Below are 22,529 nucleotides of genomic sequence, written 5' to 3'. Positions count from 1 at the left end.
AAAAATAAAATGAAATATATAAAAGCAGTAACACTAGTAAATGACATGTTTCCTAGATTTGCGTAGTTCAAAAAGAAGCAAAGAAACAAGAAGTTTTTTTATTTTAGCGTCAGCAGTGTTTATTTTGCACAAAATTCTATCTAATGAAACTCATCATAAAATGATAAAAAAAATTTATATATAAATAAATTTTTTTTAGTCAATTTTGACTAGTCAGCTTTAAAGCTTTATGCTAATGATATCATATTATACAGTTTATACTGGGATATAGGTTCAGCCATAGCTGATTTGTTGTTTTAGATGGAGTTATACTTCTGCCAGAAACAGGACCAAGTAGTCTAAAGTAATAAGACTTAGCTCAATGCTTAAAATGCTAAGGACTATGTTTAAGTCAAGTACTCTTTAATAATTTACCTGACTATAAATGACTATGAATATAAAAATTATTTTGTATTACCAAGTTGTTGTAATATATATTTTACAAATATGTATAGTCTTTGGAATAACTTTTTAACTTTAGAATTCCTCTTTATCTTGTGGGTTATCAGATGCCTAAATATAACAGTTTTTTTTCACATCATCATCATCCACGCCATTTCATGCCATCAAGTTGAAAATGAGCTTCATTGCTGACAATGATATTTGAAGCAAAATCAAAATCAACTTTCAGTTGCTTATGAATCCAATCACTGAATATTTAACTCTTGTGATGGATAGTCTGTTTTGAGAAGTTCTTGAGAAACCAGGTTCCTTTTTAAAAAACCATCTTATTAAAGTTGCAGTTAAGCCAAGTTGCCGACGTCCAACCAACTTTTTCACATAGCTGTTGACTTTATCAACACTTTCATGTGAAAAAGGTTGAAAAAAAATTAAATTTTTGAAAAATTTTTCTGAACGCCATTTTTCTGACAAAATAACAAGGTCTCAATTATAAAATTTAACAAAACTTTTCTGACTAAAAAAACAAGATTCAATTTGTAAAATTTTGACAACTTGTTTTTATTTTAAAGCTTTTAAATCAATCATGACATTTCATATGCTATTTCATAACTATTTTTTTAAGGGAGTTAAAAATTTGCAAGTTAGAGTTGACAAATTAGCAGTGGAACAGGATAATCCAAAACTATATTAAGTCTTTTCAGAAAAGGCGTGCAGTGACCTTATGACTAAGCATATAGTATTTTGTTTTGACAACTTGGTCATGGCTCTTTGCAAGTTGGGATACTTAGCTGAATATTAAAATGTGTTGAACAAACAAATGTAAACTTGAACTAAAATCAAAAATAAACAAACCATAAATTCAATAAGAAATAAAAAAATAAAAAACTTAACAAAAAAAAATCTTAACTCTTGATAAAATAAATAAAAGATAAACCAGAAAAAGAAAAAGCATATTTTTTTTTTAATTTGAAAGTGTTTCACTTCATGGAGTTTAAAAAAGTTAACTTTGAAAACTTCATTGAAGTTTATTAATCCAAGGTTATTTAATCCAAGAGTTATTTAATCCAAGGGTTATCACAAGAGTATTACAATATTACAATTAATATTACAAGAAACTTTAGAACAAGAAGGTGAAAACTATGGGTTAGAGTAATACTTCAGTTGAAATCGACCAGAAGTAGTTAAAGTTTCTATGATTTCATGATTTATATATATATATATATATATATATATATATATATATATATATATATATATATATATATATATATATATATATATATATATATATATATATATATATATATATATATATATATATATATATATATATATATATATATTTATTTATTTATTTATTAACATATACATATACACTAATATTTTATATATTATTACATATTTAGATATTAAAACACCAGAAGAAATTAAAGAATATAATTTTAATGCAAATAAGGATAGTGTGATACTTGTTGATAATTGTTATAAATTCAATGAAGACCAAGGTAAAAATAATTTTAATAGTTTTTATAATAAATTTAATGTAAAATTTATATTGTATAAGAAAGTGTGGCACCATAAATTATATATAAATTTTTTTGTTTTGTATTTATTTTCTTTGTATATTTCATAGTCAACTGAAATAATCCTGGTCTGGAAATGCTGTTGTTTAAACTATTTTTTTGAACTGCATCTTGAATTGTGCTTGATCTAATTTAATCTAATCCAAAAGTCACTTGATCGGACCTGCCCAAAACATATCGGAAAACTGTGTCTTCCGATGTGTTTTGGGCAGGCGATACGGTTGGATATATACATATACAATATATATATATATATATATATATATATATATATATATATATATATATATATATATATATATACATATATATATGTATATATATATATATATATGTTTATGTATATGTATTGTGTTTTTTGTGCCAAAAATGTAACTTTTGAAACATTGTTTTTTTTTCTTTGCGAAGATAGTGGTAGGTCCTATGAGTAAAAATTATTGTAAAGATTCAAATCATGAATATTTTTTATTTTTTAAACTTTATTTTCTTCTGTAGTTGCGGTTTTTACAGGATCTGTAGGCTATTTATTTGAAAAAAGGTGTTTTGGGTTTGTTGACAAAATTTTTGCTGTGATAATTTGCTTATGGTATTTACTACAGAAAGTAACAAAATTGATAAAATATTATTTTTAGTTCATTGTTTGTAACAATATTGAAATTTTTTGTTTGTATTTTACTTGATAAACATAAAATAACGTTAACAGGGTTTTATACCTGGAAAATAGCTGAATATAGTTTTGGCTTTATATACGAACTTATATATATATATATATATATATATATATATATATATATATATACATATATATATATATATATATATATATATATATATATATATATGTATATATATATATATATATAAATATTTTATATATTTATATATATATATATATACATATATATATATATATATATATATATATATATATATATATATATATATATATATATATATATATATATATATATATACATATATATATATATATACATATATATATATATATATATATATATATATATATATATATATATATATATATATATATATATACAAAAAATAATAAATAGCGTTTTGATTAAAATATTGAACTAATTTTAATTAAACTTTTTTATAATAAAGTAATTATTTCATAATTCTTATAATTATAATACATTGTTTCCAGTTTCGGATGTTGAATGCTGGATCTTCCTGGGGGGCGAAACCTTGTTTTCTGAGTCACACAGTATAAAAGTTGTCCTCAATGGACTGCACTCTTCTTCATTCCCTTTAACTTCAGGGGTTTCTTAAGGTTCTATCATTGGCCTTATACTTTTTTAAATTTACATTAACAATCTCCCAGAAATTCTTAAATCACAAGTGGCATTGTCTGCTGATGATACTACTGTTTACTCTTGTTTCCATATGTAGTCAGCACTCTCTGGTTGCTTGGAAGGGAACATTTGACTTTGAAAAGGATCTCACTTCTGCTACAACATGGGGCTCTCAGTGGCTGGTAAACTTTAAATCAGATAAAACTCAATATTTTTGGCTAATTGTTATCGTAACAATCTAGATCTTCTCTTCACTTACTCATCATTTTCTAGAATTAACTCTTTTTGCGATCATACTTGGAAGTAATATATCAAATCTGTTGCAGAATTAGTATTTTCTAAGGTTGCAACTCTTTATTGTGCTAGCCACTTTCTTACTCTGGATTATATTCTTTATCTTTATAAGTCTCTCTTCCGTATTTGTAAGGAATACTTTTGTCATATCTGAATCAGATCTTCGAATGAAGCCCTTTCTCATTTAGATAAAGTGCAAAAAGGCATTGTAAACATAGTTGGACCTGGTCTTGCAGCCAACTTTCAACCTTAGTCACATCATTGTCATATTGCTTCTCTTTCTCTTTTCTATAAATGCTATAATGGGCACTGCTCTTGTGATATCTACTAAACTTCATTCTCATGTTACTCATTGCTTTGTTAAGTCTCATACTTTTACTATGATTGTTCCTAAGTGCCCCAAAAATTCTTTTTTGTCTAATCTTTTATTTCAAACATCAGCTTTTAGCAATTTGCTCCCTTTATCTTGTTTTCCTGTTTCATTCAGTTTGTGATCTTTTAAGTTGTCTCTTAATCGTTTTCTCTATTCTTAAACTTCATCTTTCCTCTTCCAGTAACTTTCAACTCTAATAGTGATTACTTGCAGTCTTATTGGTGAATATGTTTAAAAAAAATTAATTAACTAAGTTTTTATCTAGATTTGTTTAAGTGACTATATAAAAAGTGAATAATAAGATTTAACAAAATGTTTTACAGACAAGGGCTTCTTCTATTGACTATGTATATTTTATAAAAAATGATTTGAAAACTCTCAAAAAATTAGATCAAAAAGAATTAGACCATCCAAGGTTTTTCTACCTCTTTATGACTACCTACAATTAAATTTGGTGTTTTATCCTAAATCACTGTTATCAAGCTCTCACCCAGCTCAACGCTTGTGTAAGTTAATGTGGGTTAAAAAAGGCCTGCACAAAACATAGTTTTTTTTTTTGAAAGTTATTTTAAAAACCAAAAATCTTAACAAATTAAAGTAAAACTTTTACCTCAGTGAAATTTTGGTATTTGATAAAACAGTATCAAATGTATTTTACTATAATCAAAAGTGAGATATTTATAGTGTTTAATTTATGCTTGTAATACAAACACAATGCAACACTTTTAATGTTCACATAGCACTACAATTGTATATGTTATATAAATATATTTAATTTATTTAATATAAATATATTTAATTTATTTATTATAAATATATTTACTTTATTTAACATAAACATATTTAATACATTTGTTGGACCCTCCCCTATATGCACGCTTATGCAAAATCTCAACTAAGGACACCCCCTTTCCCTGGGTGCTTTCATAATATATAGATGTCCCCTTAGTTAAAAAAAGTTGTTTTAATTTTAATTGACATTATTATTGCTTGCTTAATATTTTAAGTTTTGAAAATTTGATTTAATCAGATGGTTCTTTTTAAGAATGTTCTAAAATGGTGTAAGGGGTTACATGCAATGGCTGATAGTGAAGACCTAAAACCCCGAAAAATATATTTTATGGATAATTCATTAATTCCTGTATTAATTTATTATTTTGAATATAGATATGTTATATATAAACACATTTTGAGTATATGCAAAAACATATAAATATATATTTAGACTGGAAAATACAAAATGAACATCATAAAAGTAACTTTTATTCAAATAAAGATAATGGAATATTGATCAATGATTGCTTTGAATTCGATGAAGAAAATGGTAGTTATAATTTAATGTTTTAAATTACTTTTAAAAAAAAAGAAAAGTAAAGATTTCATATTTTTTCTTTTATTTTATTTTCATTTCACAATTTATATAACATAAATAAATATACCACTCAAGTAGCCAATCAAAAGGAATTAAAAGTAGTTGATACTTTAAGTCAAATTATTAGTTGCTAGCCCATTCATTTGACTTTTTGGTTAGTCTACATTGGCTAAGGGTTTTGTTTAAGGAAGACTATCTTTTATTTGTCTTGTTTAAGAAAGAGAGTCTTTTTAAAAGCAAGTACATAAAAAAGTCTTTTTTTTCCCCTTTCTTTTATAGAAGCTCTTTCCACTCAAACTTCAAAGAATTTTGATTCTTTTATATACGGAGATGTTTCTTCTATATATGGTGATTTAAAGTTCAAAGACTGTTTGAAAAATTTAGACATTCCAACAGAATCAGAGCTTGATAAAATAATTGAACAACTTCCGAATTCATTGAAAAAGAATGAAAGCTCATTTGATGATTCTGATAATCTTTATGAATCTAATAGTAGCGCTTCATCTCTTCTCGAAAAACTTGAATCGACAATGGTTCAGTTAAAAAAAGAAAACAAGAACAAGTTGGAATTTTTAGGCGCTGCAGAAAATTATTTTTTAATGGAATCCAATTTTTTACCAGTAAGATTTTTTCATTTACAAAAAATAATATTATGCTTTCCTGAGTGAAAAATCTAGAGATAAAAAATATTTTTTTTTTGTGGTCAAATCTCATAAAGGTGTTATTGATGTTTTATAGCATGCATATAGCAGATTATATTGCATGAGAACAACAACAGAGTAAATACAGTAATTGGTTTGTGATTATTGAACAGAAGCTTTTTTTGTTAACATTTAGAAGTAAGTTCGAATTTTAGTAGTCGGGGTTATTGGAAACTAGTCATGTTTTATGGGGGATGGGGTCATAGATTTTGTGATACTTTGCGACATGGAAAGGGGTGCTTGTTAAATTTGTGATGTCACAGTTGATTTGATCTTGGTCATTAATATTTTAGCGCTTTAAGTTATTGTTATTTTAAATTTATAAATGTATTTTAAAATGTAAATTTTTATAAAAGTTATTGTTAATTAAATTTATAAATGCATTACCAATATATTAGTCGCATGCATAAAGACATTAGACTTTTTTAAAATCAAAATCAAAATTTTTTGAAAATTAAAGAACTTTCTTGATGGAAGTAAAATGCTCAAAATACCCAATTCTGGTCTTCAAAACAGGTTAAAGCCTAAACGGGCATTGGGTTGTAAAAAAATTTAGCAAACAATGTCATTTAAGATAAAAAACTGACCCTTGTCAGGGTTAAACACTCGGACTTTTGGTCGCTCACCAGAAGGGTTACTGAAAGTAACCAGTTTATTAATTTTGAGTCAATTTTTTTATTAAAATTTTTGCATTCAGCGGAGTTCTTGCATATTCTAGTGATTTTTTCTTAAAGGGCTAAGTGTAGGCTAGGAAATATTTGCGTAAATAAAACGAAAATTGTAAACGATTGATAACATTTACTTTTTTACTTTCAGATAAAGCACATGCTGATATATACGCCATTAGTTTTTTCACTTCAATTAAACGCTTATTTTATAAAAAAAACAGGCTCTTTTTTTTGTAACAACAGTGTATTGATAAATATAAAAAAACAATTTACAAATACTTTAAAATCCTTTGCTTTTAATGTGTTGTAATTATTAAGATCTTATTTGTTACAGGAGCCTGAAAACAATTGATCATTTGAAAGTATTTGAAAGTATTGTGTTGTCATTGAATTTAATATTTCATTTAATTCCGCGTTATAAATCTTTTAAACTAATATAAGAATAATAAGTTATTGATAGAATCTGAATTCAGTATTTGAAAAAGATTGTATTTCCTTATTATTTATTTCTTAAAACTTAAATTAAACATAATCTTTTGTTTATCACAATTTATTTATTTTAATTTTTTATGTATTTAATGTAGCATTTTTAATAAAGATTATAAATAACTTTTTCAGTTGCCAATTAGATATTTGTAAATGTAACTTATGTTTGTAAATGTGTTATGTCAAAAGAACTTTACACGGTATTGAATTAATAAGAAAGAAAAACACTTTTTACTTTTTATAAGAAAAAGAAAGTTTTTAATCAATTTTTGCATATTATAATTTATGATAATCTATGATGGAGAGAGTTATGTTTTATGTAATGAATTTGTTAGCAGAAAATAAGAAAAAAATTTCTTTAATAAAAATTGCAAAACTATTTTACATTCTTTTAAACTAAATTTTACATTTCAATGTTGTACTATTTTACATTCCTTCAAAAGTAAATTAAAATTTTTCAAATCATATACAAATTCTTTTAATAAAAAAAAAATTTATTAAATTAATTTGCTTCTTAAAAAAATACACAGTTGCAGTTAAATGCTTTTTTTACGACCTAACATTTTCTGAATAAACGTCACATAAATGATATTAAAAGATAATTTATTTTCATAAATGATATTAAGATAATATTTCATAATAAAAAACTTTTCTCTTAACATAAAACTATTGAATGTACAGATTAAAAAGCGAGCATATATAATCTGATATATATCCTGATATATACACTCGCATAAGATTGTTTTAAGTGTTCCTCTTTTTATTTTGTATAAACTTAAAGTGTTTTAAGTTATGTTTTATATACTTAAAGCGTGATAGTTATTTGCTTTTTACTTTTTTGATAGCTTCTTGCAACATTTTAACTTCATAAGAAGTATAGATTTGACTGTTAAATTTTTACTTGTGAATTCTAGGCATTTTTGTTGTACTTAAAAATTTATATATCATAAAATTATTAAAATTTGCATGAATGTTTATATTACAGTTAATTCCCGTCATGTAAAATTCTGGTAAACCTGAATTTTTGTTATCTTGAACTGAATCATTTGGTCCTTTAAAAATATATATATTATAGTATAATATATATATTTTTAGAAAAATAAAACTAGAACTGTGGATATAAATCAATAGTTGCCCTCTGCAACTAAAAATATTTCTTTGATGCAAAAAAGTTGCCCTTCTGGCAACTTTTTTGCATCAAAGAAATATTTTTAGTTGCCTTTCACAAAATTTGAAACATGAATGTTGAACATAATCATGAATGGAAACATAAATGTTGAACATATTTTTTATAAAAAAAAAGTTCTCTATTTTTGTTCAAAATTTTGTACTTTTGTGTAAAAAAATTCTCTAAATTAGATGCAAAATCTGCTCTTAAATACATTAATATACTCTTTTTCTTATAAAAAAGTTTTATGTGCCCCCCCTGCTTATGAATATTTTTGTATATATTTGCTCAGGCTGTTTCTTGTTTTTGCCAATAATTTAATGCTATGAATTTAACTTATATAAAATTAATATATCTTTTGTTGAATATAAATTAGTAAATGTTTTAATATATCTTTTAATAGTTTCCCCTATAACATTTTAAAGTTACCTTACGTCTTAATTGGTTACAATTGGTAACAAGGTTACATTCTCTAACTTTTAATTAAATATTAGGTATATAAATTTGATAATGCAGTAAATGTTTGTTTATCGTTGCCGTATTGCTAAATACTATCTTATATTTTATTTTTATTGTAAAATAGCTTCGTCTCAATTGAATACTTTGTCACGAAAAAAAATAAAGTTTCAATACGCAACGTTATGTCTCAAATTTTTTGTTTTTTAACTTTATAAAGTGTTAACAAATACTTAAATAATATTGTAAATAAAACAATTTTTTTAAATACCATATTTAACAATGCGTTTGTCGAAACATTTGTAACTAAAAAGTATTTTTTTAAAAACTGCTAACTATTATCATTTATTTTAATTGTAAAATAGATTTGTCTTAATTAGTTCATTTTTTTTTTTTGTAACTTGTTTGTTGCGAAAAAAAAAAGTTTCAATTCGCAAAGTTACGTTTCAATTATTTTATTTTAACTTATAAAAGTGCAACTTTTAAAAAGTGTAGACTGAAACGTAATTAACGTTTAAATCTATTTTTTAGATGTATTTTAACTACATCTCATATCTATATTTTGTTACGTTACATTACGTTGTTTTTTTTTGTCAATAATAAAAGTGTAATACTTAATGAGTTTTTATAAACCCACAAGCAAAAATGTATATAAAATTTCAATCTTTCTTATGATGTCAAATGAATTATTATGTACATTAATTTGCTAAAGGCAAATGTGTGTATAGTAGCACTTTCTGTGCAAATTGTCTACACTCTCTCTGACTTGACTTCACTTTTAGAAATTATGTAGATAGATACTATAGATTACAATGTTATATATCATTAGGTCAAAATGTTACTTGTTGTTACGTAACACTTTTCACATAGCGTTACGTTACAATTACAATGTTACTTTTGATGTTATGTTTACAATGTTAAGTACAATGTTACGTCTTGGTTATGTAAAAATAACGGACATTTTGCATGTCAATTAACGAATCCCGTTTTTGTTACAATACATAACGTAACTTTAAAATGTTATAGGGGTTTTCTAATATATTTTTATTTGCAATTGTTTTTATAGACAATTGCACAAAAAAAAAAAGTTAACCTGACTGTTATGGCTCGCTACGGAAACAATTGGTTAGATTTTTTTTTTCTAAAATTTATGTATTAATATAATGTTTCAATAAGTAAAACTTCTACACTTGTAGTAATTAGTTAAAACGATAACGATTTCTTAAAATAAATTATTTTGGTGCAGTTATCCTACATTTGGAAGATACTCTTTTACAATTACCTTACCTTTAGAAGTTACTCTGTTAAAATGTATTTTACATGGTGCTTAATAGTATTTATTTAGAAACTTTAAAAAAAGTTACTTTAAATTCTTTTTTTCTTAAAAATAATATAAATTAATGTGATCTCGTATTAAAATTTTTTTTAATTTTAAATTTTTGAAATTAAAATAATAAACAGTAAAAATAAATTATAAGTATATAAATTATTTTGAGTAACAAAAAAATAGAGTTTTAGCAAAAGTAACCTAAATAACTTGGTTATTAGTAATTAATTAGTAACACATACACAAATCACATCCCAGTGGAAGTAGTTTCAAACCAAAAAATATATTCCAGGATCATGTTTATACTTTTTTAGATCCATACTGACCTCTACTTTTAGAAAATAACACCACGGAAAAAAAATTTCAAGGTCCAATAATAAATTGAAATAAGTTTTTGTAAACACTAAAAGGCCAGTACTTTTCCTTACATGTACAATAAATATTTTATTTGATCATGAATTATGCCAAGACTTTTTTTTAATATTTAGAGCTTTTATTTGATGATTAATTTGTTCTCATATCAATTATGATTACTAATTTATTGAATGAAATTTAAAAATAAATATTTTAATATGGGTTTTCTTTTGTGCCAACATTTATGAAGAATATATATGTTATGTTTTGTATTCTTGTTTATAGTAAAGATAATTAGTGTTAGTTTTTGTTTGACACTTATTTATACATATTTATTTAATTTATTACAACTAATTATATTATGTTAAACTGTGTGTAGTATTCTTGTATCGTTATTCCAACTTTATTGATATATTAGCTCTATTCATATAGAGCTATGGCTTATATTTTATTCAAGGAAGAATTCCTTGTGTAGAATTAATCTCCAAGGGAATAGTTTAACAATCATTATAGAGAGTTTTTCTTATAGTTTTCAAAAGGTAATTGCTTTTGTTGCAATCATTAATCATTTTAAACCAGTATTAGAAATTATTGTCAAGTCGAATCGATTTTGTAACGTTACTGTTATAACAATCATCATATTGCCATAACATCATATAAATCAATAAGCAAACAAATTGTTTAGTTTACTGTACCAATGTGTCTGAGCTTAATGGAAAAAATAAATATCCCCAGAATATATTTTAAAGATTGGAATGGATAGAGAAGAAAGATTTCTAAAGGTTTGTTTAAATATTATTGATTGTGAAGTGAATGAACTTAAGACCAAGTCCTTATACAGAGAGGGAATGAAGCAGGATAAGTTCAAGCATTTTTTAGCGTTCGACTTGAAAGCTTACAAACATTTATCTTGGCAGCTTCTTCTACTCATCCCTGCAATTGGTATGAACTGTCAAAGCAAGGCATGCAGCATTTCACAATGTGTAGCCACATAAGGTAATTAAGAGTTGGTTTGGCATTATAAAATATTTTTTTTGTACAGATAAAGCCTCATTTTGGATATTTTTTTTAATAAAGGATTTTAGTCCACTTATTTTTAGAACACTTCGTATGATTAGTAAGACTCACAGACAAAAAAGTCTCTGCTGCTCTATTCAAGAATTGTATTCAAACTCCTTTTCTAGACCTACCCAGATCGTACACTTGTTGCAGAAATCCTTACTTCAATATAGCTTTATTTATTTTCTAGAAATACAAACGATTTGTATAGCATAGGTGACAATATACTGTCAAAAACAAAAGCATCTATTTCCATGGGTATGTGGAATAAGGTAATTGGATTTATTACACAGCGGCCAGTTCAAGAGAAGACTGTGTTTAAAGGTATTGGATAACATTCAAACATTAGACAATATTCTTATATCCATGTTTGAAATTGTACCTGATGAATTGAAAAAGCTTGTGTGCAATGAAAGCACTTAATAATATCAAGAAAACTTGCTTTGGTCTATGTTTGGACATATCTTACAATCACATCAATGCCAACAAGGAAGCATATATGGAATTGAATGAAAAAGTATTACTGAAATAACATGCTCTAGTCATCCATGTACCAGCTTTTTTGGAATCAATGGCAGACAAATACTCTGGAACAAATCTTGGCTTTTTGTGAGAACAGGCTTTTGAATCTGTTCATTACAACTTCAAACAGTTTTATGAGCAAAGAAAATAGTTCCAAGTTGTCACAAACGGTATCAATCAAAACTCCTAAAATCGGTTATAGTTTATAATAGTAGACATCCACATTTCAAGATTTAATTTTATAGAAGACATTAATTGTTTTTAGAAGATTTATACATATTTTAATACACAGTTCATTTTAAGTCCATTTTAAGTCCATTTTGCTGTTCTGAGAAAAAGGCATTTAATGTTTTTAATTCGTCATTGCGTTTGATCTTCTTAATTAAACCAAATTGTTTTTAAAGTACTTATAGAATAAGTTATTATTTTTCACAATATAACAAATAAAAAATGAATATTTAAGTTGATGGAAAGTAACAATGCAAACAAACTTAAGAAAATCTTAAAACTATATAAAATATGACAAAATTCTAGGAATTAAATTGCCGCTGCAAAATAAGACAATCTTGAGTCAGTTTTGATTTTCTGAGAAAATCAAAATGGACTTAAGATTGGATAAGACATTTAAAGTTTTAAATTTAATCACTAATTCTGCTTTTTTTTGATTAAATCTACTTGTTTTTAGTTATTTATTATATGTGAAAAGTATTTTAAACTAAAAAAGTTTTTTTTTGCTAAAAAATAGACTTAAGATTTATTTTGCATCAACAATGTCTCTTAATTATTTTTTTTAGGACATAAGATATTTGAATTTTACTCATAGTTGCAAAAGTTGAATCAATTTTGGTTCCATACTTTGTGAGTTTTTGTGCACCTAAGGAGTATTTTAAACCAAAAAAGTCAATTTTGCCAAAAATGAACTAAAGATATTTTTGCTTTGCAGCGACCATTTTTATTCTTTTATTTGTAATTTATTTATATGTAAATATAGTACATTCAAATACCAAGTCTGAATATGGTTTCATTTGCCATTGGAAATAATTAAACAACTATTTAAAGTATAAGTATTCCCTTATTTTTAAACCTCCTTATAAAGATATTGAGCTTGACCATTTCATTGGTATAATTTTTTTTAACTTGAAGAATAAAGTTATTTGAAATTGTTTGTTCAGTAACTTAGTAACCATAATTGTTATGAGAACATATTACCTATCAAATAAAACCTCTGTCTATTGTGATAATTCTAAAGATTTTAAAATATCTTATAGTTATGGAATAATTCATCATTAAATAAAATATTTATTTTACATGTAAGGAAAAGTACTGGCCTTTCTGTGTGTTTACAGAAATGTATTTTTTTTTCTTGGACCCCAAAATTTTTTTTTTCTTGGTGTTATGTTCTAAGTGTAGAGGTCAGTACAAATCCAAAGTATGACATGACCCTGGGACATTTGAACATACTTCCACTAGGGTGGTAATATTTTTTTATATTTCATGTTTAATTTTTGGTTAATGTTTTAAATTTTAAGGTAAATGCATTTTTTATGAAACTAGCAAATAAAACTATTACTAGAATTCTAGTTTGCAAAGAAAAAAATGTTTGCTAATTAGATATTTAGCATAACAACTTAAATTTTCAATAAAATGTCTATTCAACCTTATCAATTTAAAATGTAAAACAATTTAAGCAAGAAAAATAAAATTCAGAAAAAAATTTAAATAGTTGATTTAATGAGCTAAATAGTAATTAAATAACAAGTCATATAAATAAGTTGTTATTAAAAAAGTATTAAAAAAGCTAAATAGTTTAAAAATTATTAAAATAACACACATACACACACACGCACACACCCACACATATTTTTCTGATCTCTTTAAATTTGAATTAGATGTTTGAGTTAAAAACCAAACTTGCTTGTGTGTAAGACCAAATGAATCTCCTTAATTATTTTTTTTTCATAAATATATTTAAAAATGTTTTTGTGACTTTATGATGGTATCTTTTTACTCCATTGTCATTTCATTAATGTTAGTTACACTGGTAATTAATTACTAATTTTTTTATTAAATCTTTTATATCTTAAATTGTTATATTTAATATTATTTCCCTCCCCCTTCCTCCCCCGAAGCTATAATTTTTAATTTATTTATTTTTTATGTTTTTGTTTAATGTTTTTTTTTCAGTTCTACAAATACCGATGATTTTGATTTGGACGAAGAAGATATTGAAAAAATGCGCCAAGAATTAAAACAAAAAAGTCAAAGCATCATTAATTTAGGAAAAAAACAAGAATCTTTAATGCCTTGCCGTTACATCGAAGAATCTCAACAAAAAAAAATAGCAAGTGAAAATGAAATTGATTTTAGGAATTGCATTAGAGTTTCTGTACATGAATTTTTGGTAGGTGATATTGTGGATAGTACAGTCGAAAAAAAAGAAGATGCAAAATTGAACATTACTGTTGATAGCATGCTAGATGAGATGAATCGTATTATGTGTGGATTCGATGATCATGTTTTCTTGAATAACCATTGTGATGATAAAAACAGTCAGTTTATAAAAACTTCTAAAGATATATCCAATGAGATTTGTGACATTGTTTCTAAGAAAACAATGGATTCTAATAAAGTCAATGATAATAGTATAAACAATGTTATTAACAATAAAAATAATGAATATAAATTTAGGCAACAGAAAATGTGTAGCCCTATTATAGAAATAAAAGATAACAATGAAGCTGGAAATCAAAGTAGATTTTTATTTTCATTTATTTTCTCTATTTTTGTTTTGAAAATACACATGTTACGCATTGTGCTTAGTTTATGGTTAAAGACCTATTGTGAACAAGTACAGGTTTATTCGCATTAAATTAGGCAACTTATAAAAATAATAAATTTAAATGCTTTACTGCAAGATAACACTTACAAAGTATGTTATTTTATTACTAAAAGGACCTTAGTTTAATTAACATAATTTAACACAAAATGCATGTAGTCAGTTTAAAAGTTTAATTTAGATTAATTTTTGTTTGCATTGTGGCAGTGTTTTTGAGTGTCCTTTGTTTTTAGAAAAAGATATATCTGCTATCAATACAGTATATTATATGTACACATGACCTATTGTAGACATATCTATTTGGACTTGAAAACTTTTAGCCATGGCCTAGTTGACTTTGTTTGCTTAAACTTTTACTGTGTGCACCTTATTTATAAGCATTGTATATAAAAAAAAGTATTACGAATACAAAATTATTATGCCTCAAGTCTCTAATATATCAAAAAAATAAATAAATATTTAATTGTGCATGTAATATAACTGCTCTGGTGGACTTTAGCAAACTTTTTAGATTTTAGGATTTAGCAGGTAGTTAGGTTTAACAAGTATCTAAGGCATTTATTAGAGCCATAAATGACAGGTTCACAGCTATCATTAATTGCTGTAATATAAATGTATTTGTCTTTTATATAGCTGCATTAAAGGCATTTATAACTATTAAAAAAAAATTTAGTTTTTGTAATATCCTTTTTTTTCTCTTGATATTAGTCTCAAAAAGATATTATTTAAGACTATATTTGTTTTATGCCAACTTTAACCTGCAATAGATGTTAAACTGATCTTATATCAAAGGCAAGTGAAGTTTCTCAGTTGTGGTGTAGCTAACGTAGGAGAAGGATACTTTGATATAAAACTCCTAATTTAATTGTGAGCAAGGAGGAGCTTGTAAACAATTGGTTGTAGAACTTCATGTGGTGTTATTGCAATAAAAGAAATCCTAGTTCTGATCTGCAAAGCTAGAAGATGGAAGCTAGAATTGCGATATAAATTTAAAAACCGTTTCTATTTTTCACTTTGATTTACTTTTTAACGTTTTTTATTTAAGAGACTAGCCACCAAGTGTAAAACTAAACTATAAATCGCAATAAACAAGCAGACTTTCTATAAGAATTATAATTACATTTTCAAAACTTGTTCAAAATGTAATGAATTATAATTACATTTTCAAAAAATTCTTTTTTTTGGTAGTTACATAATTGTAATTAGGGCTCTATTAGGTCCTCCTCTTAGTAGTGTATTTGAAATAATGGTTAAGGCAGCAGAATGTGCTGTAACTGCAATACTTGAAAAGGTTGATACTACTGATGAAGTATTCTATATGGCATTTACTGGTGTGATTCTGTTCCACAATTAAAAATAACCTGATAGGGCAATTTTTATTAACAGATAAGTAAACTATTTTCTTTCTAAAGTAAAAAGCAAGTTCCAAAATTTATGTTTTTGTGCATAAAACACATAAATCTAAATATATCCTATGCGCATGGGTTAATCCTAGCAACACTACAATGAAATGGTTAATGAGAAAATATATGTATTTATATGTAAAATATGTAATTTTTGGCACTTTCCAATGAAAGACTCTAAGGATAAACACAGTTTGTCAATTTATCTCTGCTGCCAACTAGCCTCGTTCTCCCTATACATAATGATATTTATTAATATCATTATTTATTTCAGAATTAGATGTTATTGCAGGAGATAATTAAAAAAAAAAATTTTAATTTTAATCTCCTCCCCAATACCCAGAGTGCTGCTACAGTTGAGTAGGTTACTTTAATGTTGTTACAACTCTCTCTAAACTATCTCTGAAACAAATACTTTGATGAACCAAAAAAAATACCAGGGTTGTGGTGGAAATACACTTATTATTACTAACTGCTTATAAAGCGAGTGCTCTACCACTATACGACTACCACATTTTTTTAAAATCACATAATTAAAATTGTTAACTAAATAGATAATGGCTAAAATAGAAGAATTTGTTCTTATCATTGCAAGCTTGTATCCATGTCCTGTTTACATAGATTGTAGTTGCTCAAACCCAAACTTTTAGTTGTTTGCATGAAGTCCCTGCAGTATTTTAATATAGATGTGTATGAGTTGTTTGTATGTTCATATAGTTTATATATTAATTTTGCTAGTATTTTTTTTAGGACACTGAAATAAATGCAACAAGGGTAATTAAGACTTTGAATCATCTTAAAGTTTCAAACCATCTGGAGACTTCAAACCATCTAGAGAAACCAAATTATCTAGAGTCCTCTAGCTATTTGAAATTTCTAACAATCTTAATAATTCAAATCATATAGCAACTTTAATACATCTAGTGAATTTAAACCATCTGCAGACTTTAAAGAATCAAGAGAATTCAAACTATCTAGAGATTTCAAACAATTCAAATATTTCAAAGCTAAAACATTATACTGCAAACACTATTTCCAACAATATAGATGAAAGCAAGTGTTTGGATCCAAGCAAGAGTTTAAGCCCACCAATAGGAACCAATAACTCTGTTCAGCTTAACAAAAATGATAATTCTAATCTACTAATTGAAAACAATAAAAAAGAAAAAAAAAGAAGAAAAAGAAGAAAAAAAGTATTTTGTCAGCAAATGGTTTACATACAAGCCAGCACATTCTTAAAGAAGTTTCAGAGCTCAATAGTTTTCTATATGATCAGGTCTCATGTTTATTTATTTTTACTTATTATATATTTTTATGATTATTTTTAATAAAATAGTTTTTCAAACCCTTTGCATATATTATTATGTATGTTGTTTTTTGCTAATTAGAAATTGTTTCATTTTATGGCATTATTGTGTATGGAATCTGTGGAAACACTGCTCCAAACTTTTTTTTGCTTGATTTTTAAAACTTATATGATAATTTATTTGAGTTTTGGTCAAATTCAAATTTATATTACTGATGTATGTAGGAATTAATAATTCCTTTATTCCATAAATAGTTAATACTGCATTTGTTGTTGCATAATAATTGTGCAAATGTTTTATTTTAGACATAATCTCCCAAATATTTGTTTAATAATAAAGACAGGTTGATGAAAGTATATAAATTTTTCATTTGCATAATTTTTGTTCTTTATAATCAAGATCTTAGAAAGGAGGAACTTTGACACTACCTAGCCTTCAAAATGTAATTTGGATGTCTTGACCTCTTGTGTCTTGGTATTGGTGCAGTTAAGCTTGTTAACTGCAAAATTTACCTCTAATTTTTGTTTTTAAAATAAATAATTGAACAACTTTAGTATTAAGTAATATAACTGCAACAGTGGCATTAAAATATTGTTCACTTGGTATAAGCCATATTGTTAATCTTTAATATACTGCAATTGATTACATATTTTTTTTGGTCCATAAAGTAGCTTTTAATCCAACTAAATATTTTGTTTGTTACAGTATGGCTATATTTTTTCTAAAATTATAGATTCACATATTGTGTCAATTACTTTTGACAGGTTTTTAAATAAACTGACTTACTTTTAATCTGTTCGTTATTTGATTAACTAAGTTAATAATTGCATGCTCTGTAAGAGTTTTTTAGAAATCAAACTGTTTAGGGTTTAACCATAGATTTTCATAATATTTTTTTGTTTTTTATTTATTTTTTAGACCAGATTTTTAGTCTTTATTTACTCCGCAAGTAAATAGAATATATATACAGCCCTCTGATTTAGGGTTGGCATTCAGAAATGTAGACCTAGCTGCTGACCTCGAAGCAACCTCTTACAGTTTGAGGTCAGCAATTTATTTCTTACCTCATTTTTCCTAATTCCAACGGTTGTATTTATATATATATATATATATATATATATATATATATATATATATATATATATATATATATATATATATATATATATATTTATATATATATATATATATATCCTAATTCCAACGGTTGTATTTATATATATATATATATATATATATATATATATATATATATATATATATATATATATATATACACATATACATATACATATATCAGGCTTGGTCGGGAAAGGCGTGCGATCGCACTCTGATCTTGACCACGCATACAATATTTAGTTGCGACAACTTGCCCACGGCTTCATAGATGTTTTGAGAACATTTCAAAAAATAATCAAGCGCAAAAAAGTTCAACTGGACCGATGAGAGACAATTACAAAAGTTAAAAGCTTCCTGATTAAATTGTTATAAAATAAGTTTAGAATAATTAATAAGCTTCGTCTTTTATAATTAAGCGACACTCTTTTATATAAAGTAAAAACTTACTATTAATAATTGTTTAACAAAGAAACAATTGTTATTCAATTTATCAAAGAGTTTAGTATAATTTCTTTTATTTGAGTACTTCTGATTTATTTCAACAAGATTCTAATAAACAAATGTTTGTTGATTTATTTAATAAATAAAAAAGTCAATCTTTTTTTAACCATTTCGCGCTTTACGTAGTTGGCCTGAGTTTTGTTTTTACAAATTACATACGATTCTTTGTAGTACGACGAACAAAAGAAACAATTAAATCATTCAGTTACTATGACAATGTTAGAACGTTGTTTTTAGCAGTATCTTTAAAAATGTTAAAAACAATTCCGCAATGTGCTAGACCCCTGAATTAGCGGTCTATAATGATCAGTATCTAAAAAAATTACATTCCAAATGAATTATATTTTTATTTTTTATTTTACTAACCAAAACCAAATTTTAAATACGTCAAACTATCTGAAAGCATTTTTTTATGATTAAACTCAAAAGGTAAAAATAAATTACGAGGAGGAAGCGGAACTGCTTTACCACTGATTATGAATAGTGAGTGGGCTTTTTTTTTATTTTTCATTTTAATAAGTATTTAAAACAGAAATAAGTAAATTTAAGTTTAAGTATAACAAATTTGTAAGAATGACATCTGAAGCAAAAAAAATTCAAGATAGTAAACCAATATCTAAGAACTTAAAAACTTTTCTTTCGTGGGGGAAAGAATCAGTTATTGGATACACGGAAGAAAATGGCTTTGTTGTCAAAATATGGTGTAAGATTTGTGCTAGGAACAAAACTGAAATTTTAACGGATGCTTTAGTTAAAGGAGTATCAAATCATTCTTTGACAGCGTTTACGGAGGGAACTTGTGTGGTGACAAAGTATCAGGTAAAATTAAAATAATTAGCTTGTTCTTAATTTTTGACTCCAGGAATTAATTTAAACATAATTTTTCTACCATTATATAACTTATAACTGTAGTTATCTTATAATTTACTATATTACTAAGTGAATAAATTTTTTAGAAAATTGCTTAATTTGAACCGTGATTTTTTCTTTGATAATAATAAAGGTTGATCGCCATCTTAGAGGGCAAAGCCATAGATTAGCGGTGCTGATTGATAATGGTAACTCAGAAGATCCTGGAAGTAGTTGTATTGCTAACCTCGATATGGAAAACTTGTTAACTATTACACAAGACAACCGCGAAGCGTTATTAAAGATGATTAGAACAGCCTATGAAATGGCTCTAAAACCAAGCATGCCACATAGCCATTTCAAGACACTGATCAAATGCCAAAGACTTAATGGTGCACTCCTTTTACAAGGAAAAGACAACAATAAAGCAGGTTATTGATTTTTAGGTTCAGTTTCTTTTTCGTAATTTAATAAAATAATTCAAATGAAAAAATCAAATTAAAGTTACGTTACTATTATAATGAAAGTTTAATTTTTTTTTTTTTTTAAGATTTTACATTCGAATGGTCTTATCCTTTTGATTTATCCATTTTATTTTTTAATTTGAAAAATATTAGTTTTATTATTATTTTTTTATTTTATTGTTTTTAATTTCTTTTTTAGCACGTGAATATATCTCATGCATTGCCAGTGCCATTAAAGAAAAAGTTGCTAAAATTGTCAATGAAACAAACTTTTTCTCCATTCTTTCCGATGGTTCTCAGGCTAGAAAAACAAAGGATGAAAAAGAGTTGATTCTTGTGCGCGTTGAACGCGAAGGGACCCCTGCCTGTTTTGTAGTTTCTTTACTTGATATGAACAGTTTGGGTGGTATGAATGCCAATACCATTAAAAAGGCTATTGATAGCATTTTTATTGAAACCGGTAGTGTTCCTTTAACTGCGTCAAATACAAACTTGTAAGCGCTACGGCCGACGGAGCTTGCGTTAATTTTGGAATTTATAATGGCGTGTTAACACAATTAAAAAAAGATAGAATGTGGCTGATAAAAATTCACTGCGTAAACCATCGTTTAGAATTAGCAATAAAAGATGCTGTGAAAGATATTTCCCAGTATAAAGAGTGTGAACGTTTTTACATTTCCATATTTAATTTATTTCGCAATTCTGGAAAGCTAAAATGCGCAGTTAAAAAAGCTGCTGAGGCTTTGAACATTACATATTACACGTTGCCTAAAATATTTGGAACGCGCTTTATAAGTCACAGGAGACGCGGCTTTACAAAACTTTTACATAATTGGCCTTCGCTTATTGTGGGTTTCGATAATACTCTTGCTGATCGCGACACTAAAGCAGATATGCGTGCTAAACTTTCTGGATTGTCCAAACGGTTGCATGACTACAGACTATTATGTATGGTTTGTAGTTATTTGGACATCTTAGAAAAGTTATCACCATTATCATTGGTTTTTGAAAAACAAATGTTAATGGTGAATGAGTTAAAACCAGCGGTGGATATAACAAAGGCTAGCTTAGCGGAATTAAGCCATGAAGATATTGATAATATTATTGATTCATATTTACTCAAGTTTATAATCAATGAAAAAGATGGTTCAACCAATCTTCTTTCTTCGTATTTCAAAGAAGGTAACGAATTGAAAAAATCAAACCCTGAGTTTGTTGAGATTGAACTCAACAATACGGCTAATCTTAACTTTGAATGTATTCATTCTGCCATTAAAGTAAGAAAATTAGCAATTGAAATCATTCTGCCATTAATAAACGATAGATTTAGTTCGCTGTTAAATCCCATATTCGAATCAATGGATTGGTTAGATCCGCAAGTATGATTTAGTTCGCTGTTAAATCCCATATTCGAATCAATGGATTGGTTAGATCCGCAAGTATGGACAGCAGTCAGCATGTATGGTGATGCCAGCATATCTTTATTGCTAAACGAATTTTTTTACCCTCTAGAAAAATTAGGAATGGATTTTAAAATGGTTCTTTCGGAATGGAGAGCTGCAAAACTATTAATAAATGCGCAGTACACCACTGCACTCACACCATTGCAAATATGGCAGAATATTTTTCTTTATTATAAAATTAAGTTTCCAAACTTGAGTCTTTTAGTTGAACTTCTGATGTGTATTGCTGGTTCTAATTCAGCTGTCGAACGCGTTTTCAGTATTTTGACTGTGATTTTGACTGATAGGCGTTTAAAGATGAACCACTCAACAATGGAAGACTCAATAATCATAGCAGGGAATGACACGAATTTCACTCAACAAGAACGCGATGATATTTTAAGTCGTGCTGTGGATATTTTCTTAGATAGGCAAAGAGTTTTTTTCCTTGATTCAGCTAATGCTAGTATTGCCACTGATTATAGTAG

General features: G+C 26.2%; 2 protein-coding genes across 3 annotated transcripts in view; one reads left to right on the top strand and one right to left on the bottom strand.

The window, feature by feature from the left end:
• The window catches only part of LOC136075178 (uncharacterized), a 41,168-nt gene extending 34,160 nt beyond the window's left edge, over positions 1-7,008 (bottom strand). Inside the window, exon 1 of one of the 2 annotated variants that reach the window (XM_065787621.1) lies at positions 6,883-7,008. The gene's annotated coding sequence lies outside the window, so the exon portion shown is untranslated. The remainder of the gene's footprint in view (positions 1-6,882) is intronic. The other variant, XM_065787604.1, reaches the window with a different exon arrangement.
• LOC136074185 (uncharacterized) lies at positions 1,581-21,097 on the top strand. Its single transcript, XM_065786489.1, has 13 exons — positions 1,581-1,584; positions 1,848-1,946; positions 5,233-5,331; positions 5,659-5,999; positions 9,925-9,983; positions 14,305-14,974; positions 15,138-15,226; positions 16,145-16,289; positions 17,110-17,133; positions 17,304-17,552; positions 19,836-20,105; positions 20,290-20,566; positions 20,799-21,097. Exons 1-13 carry the CDS (start codon positions 1,581-1,583, stop codon positions 21,095-21,097), a joined length of 2,625 nt encoding a protein of 874 aa, XP_065642561.1.
• The last annotated feature ends 1,432 nt before the right edge of the window (positions 21,098-22,529 follow it).

This window comes from Hydra vulgaris, chromosome 01, assembly GCF_038396675.1.
Source record: "Hydra vulgaris chromosome 01, alternate assembly HydraT2T_AEP".
NCBI classification, from domain to species: Eukaryota; Metazoa; Cnidaria; class Hydrozoa; order Anthoathecata; family Hydridae; genus Hydra; species Hydra vulgaris.
This window is presented reverse-complemented; position numbering and strand designations above follow the sequence as displayed.

Excerpts from the sequence above, each read along its gene's own strand:
- LOC136074185 (XM_065786489.1), top strand. Across the intron at positions 20,106-20,289 it reads GTGTGGTGACAAAGTATCAG|GTTGATCGCCATCTTAGAGG; the intron begins GTAAAATTAAAA and ends ATAATAATAAAG. Across the intron at positions 20,567-20,798 it reads AAAAGACAACAATAAAGCAG|CACGTGAATATATCTCATGC; the intron begins GTTATTGATTTT and ends TTTCTTTTTTAG.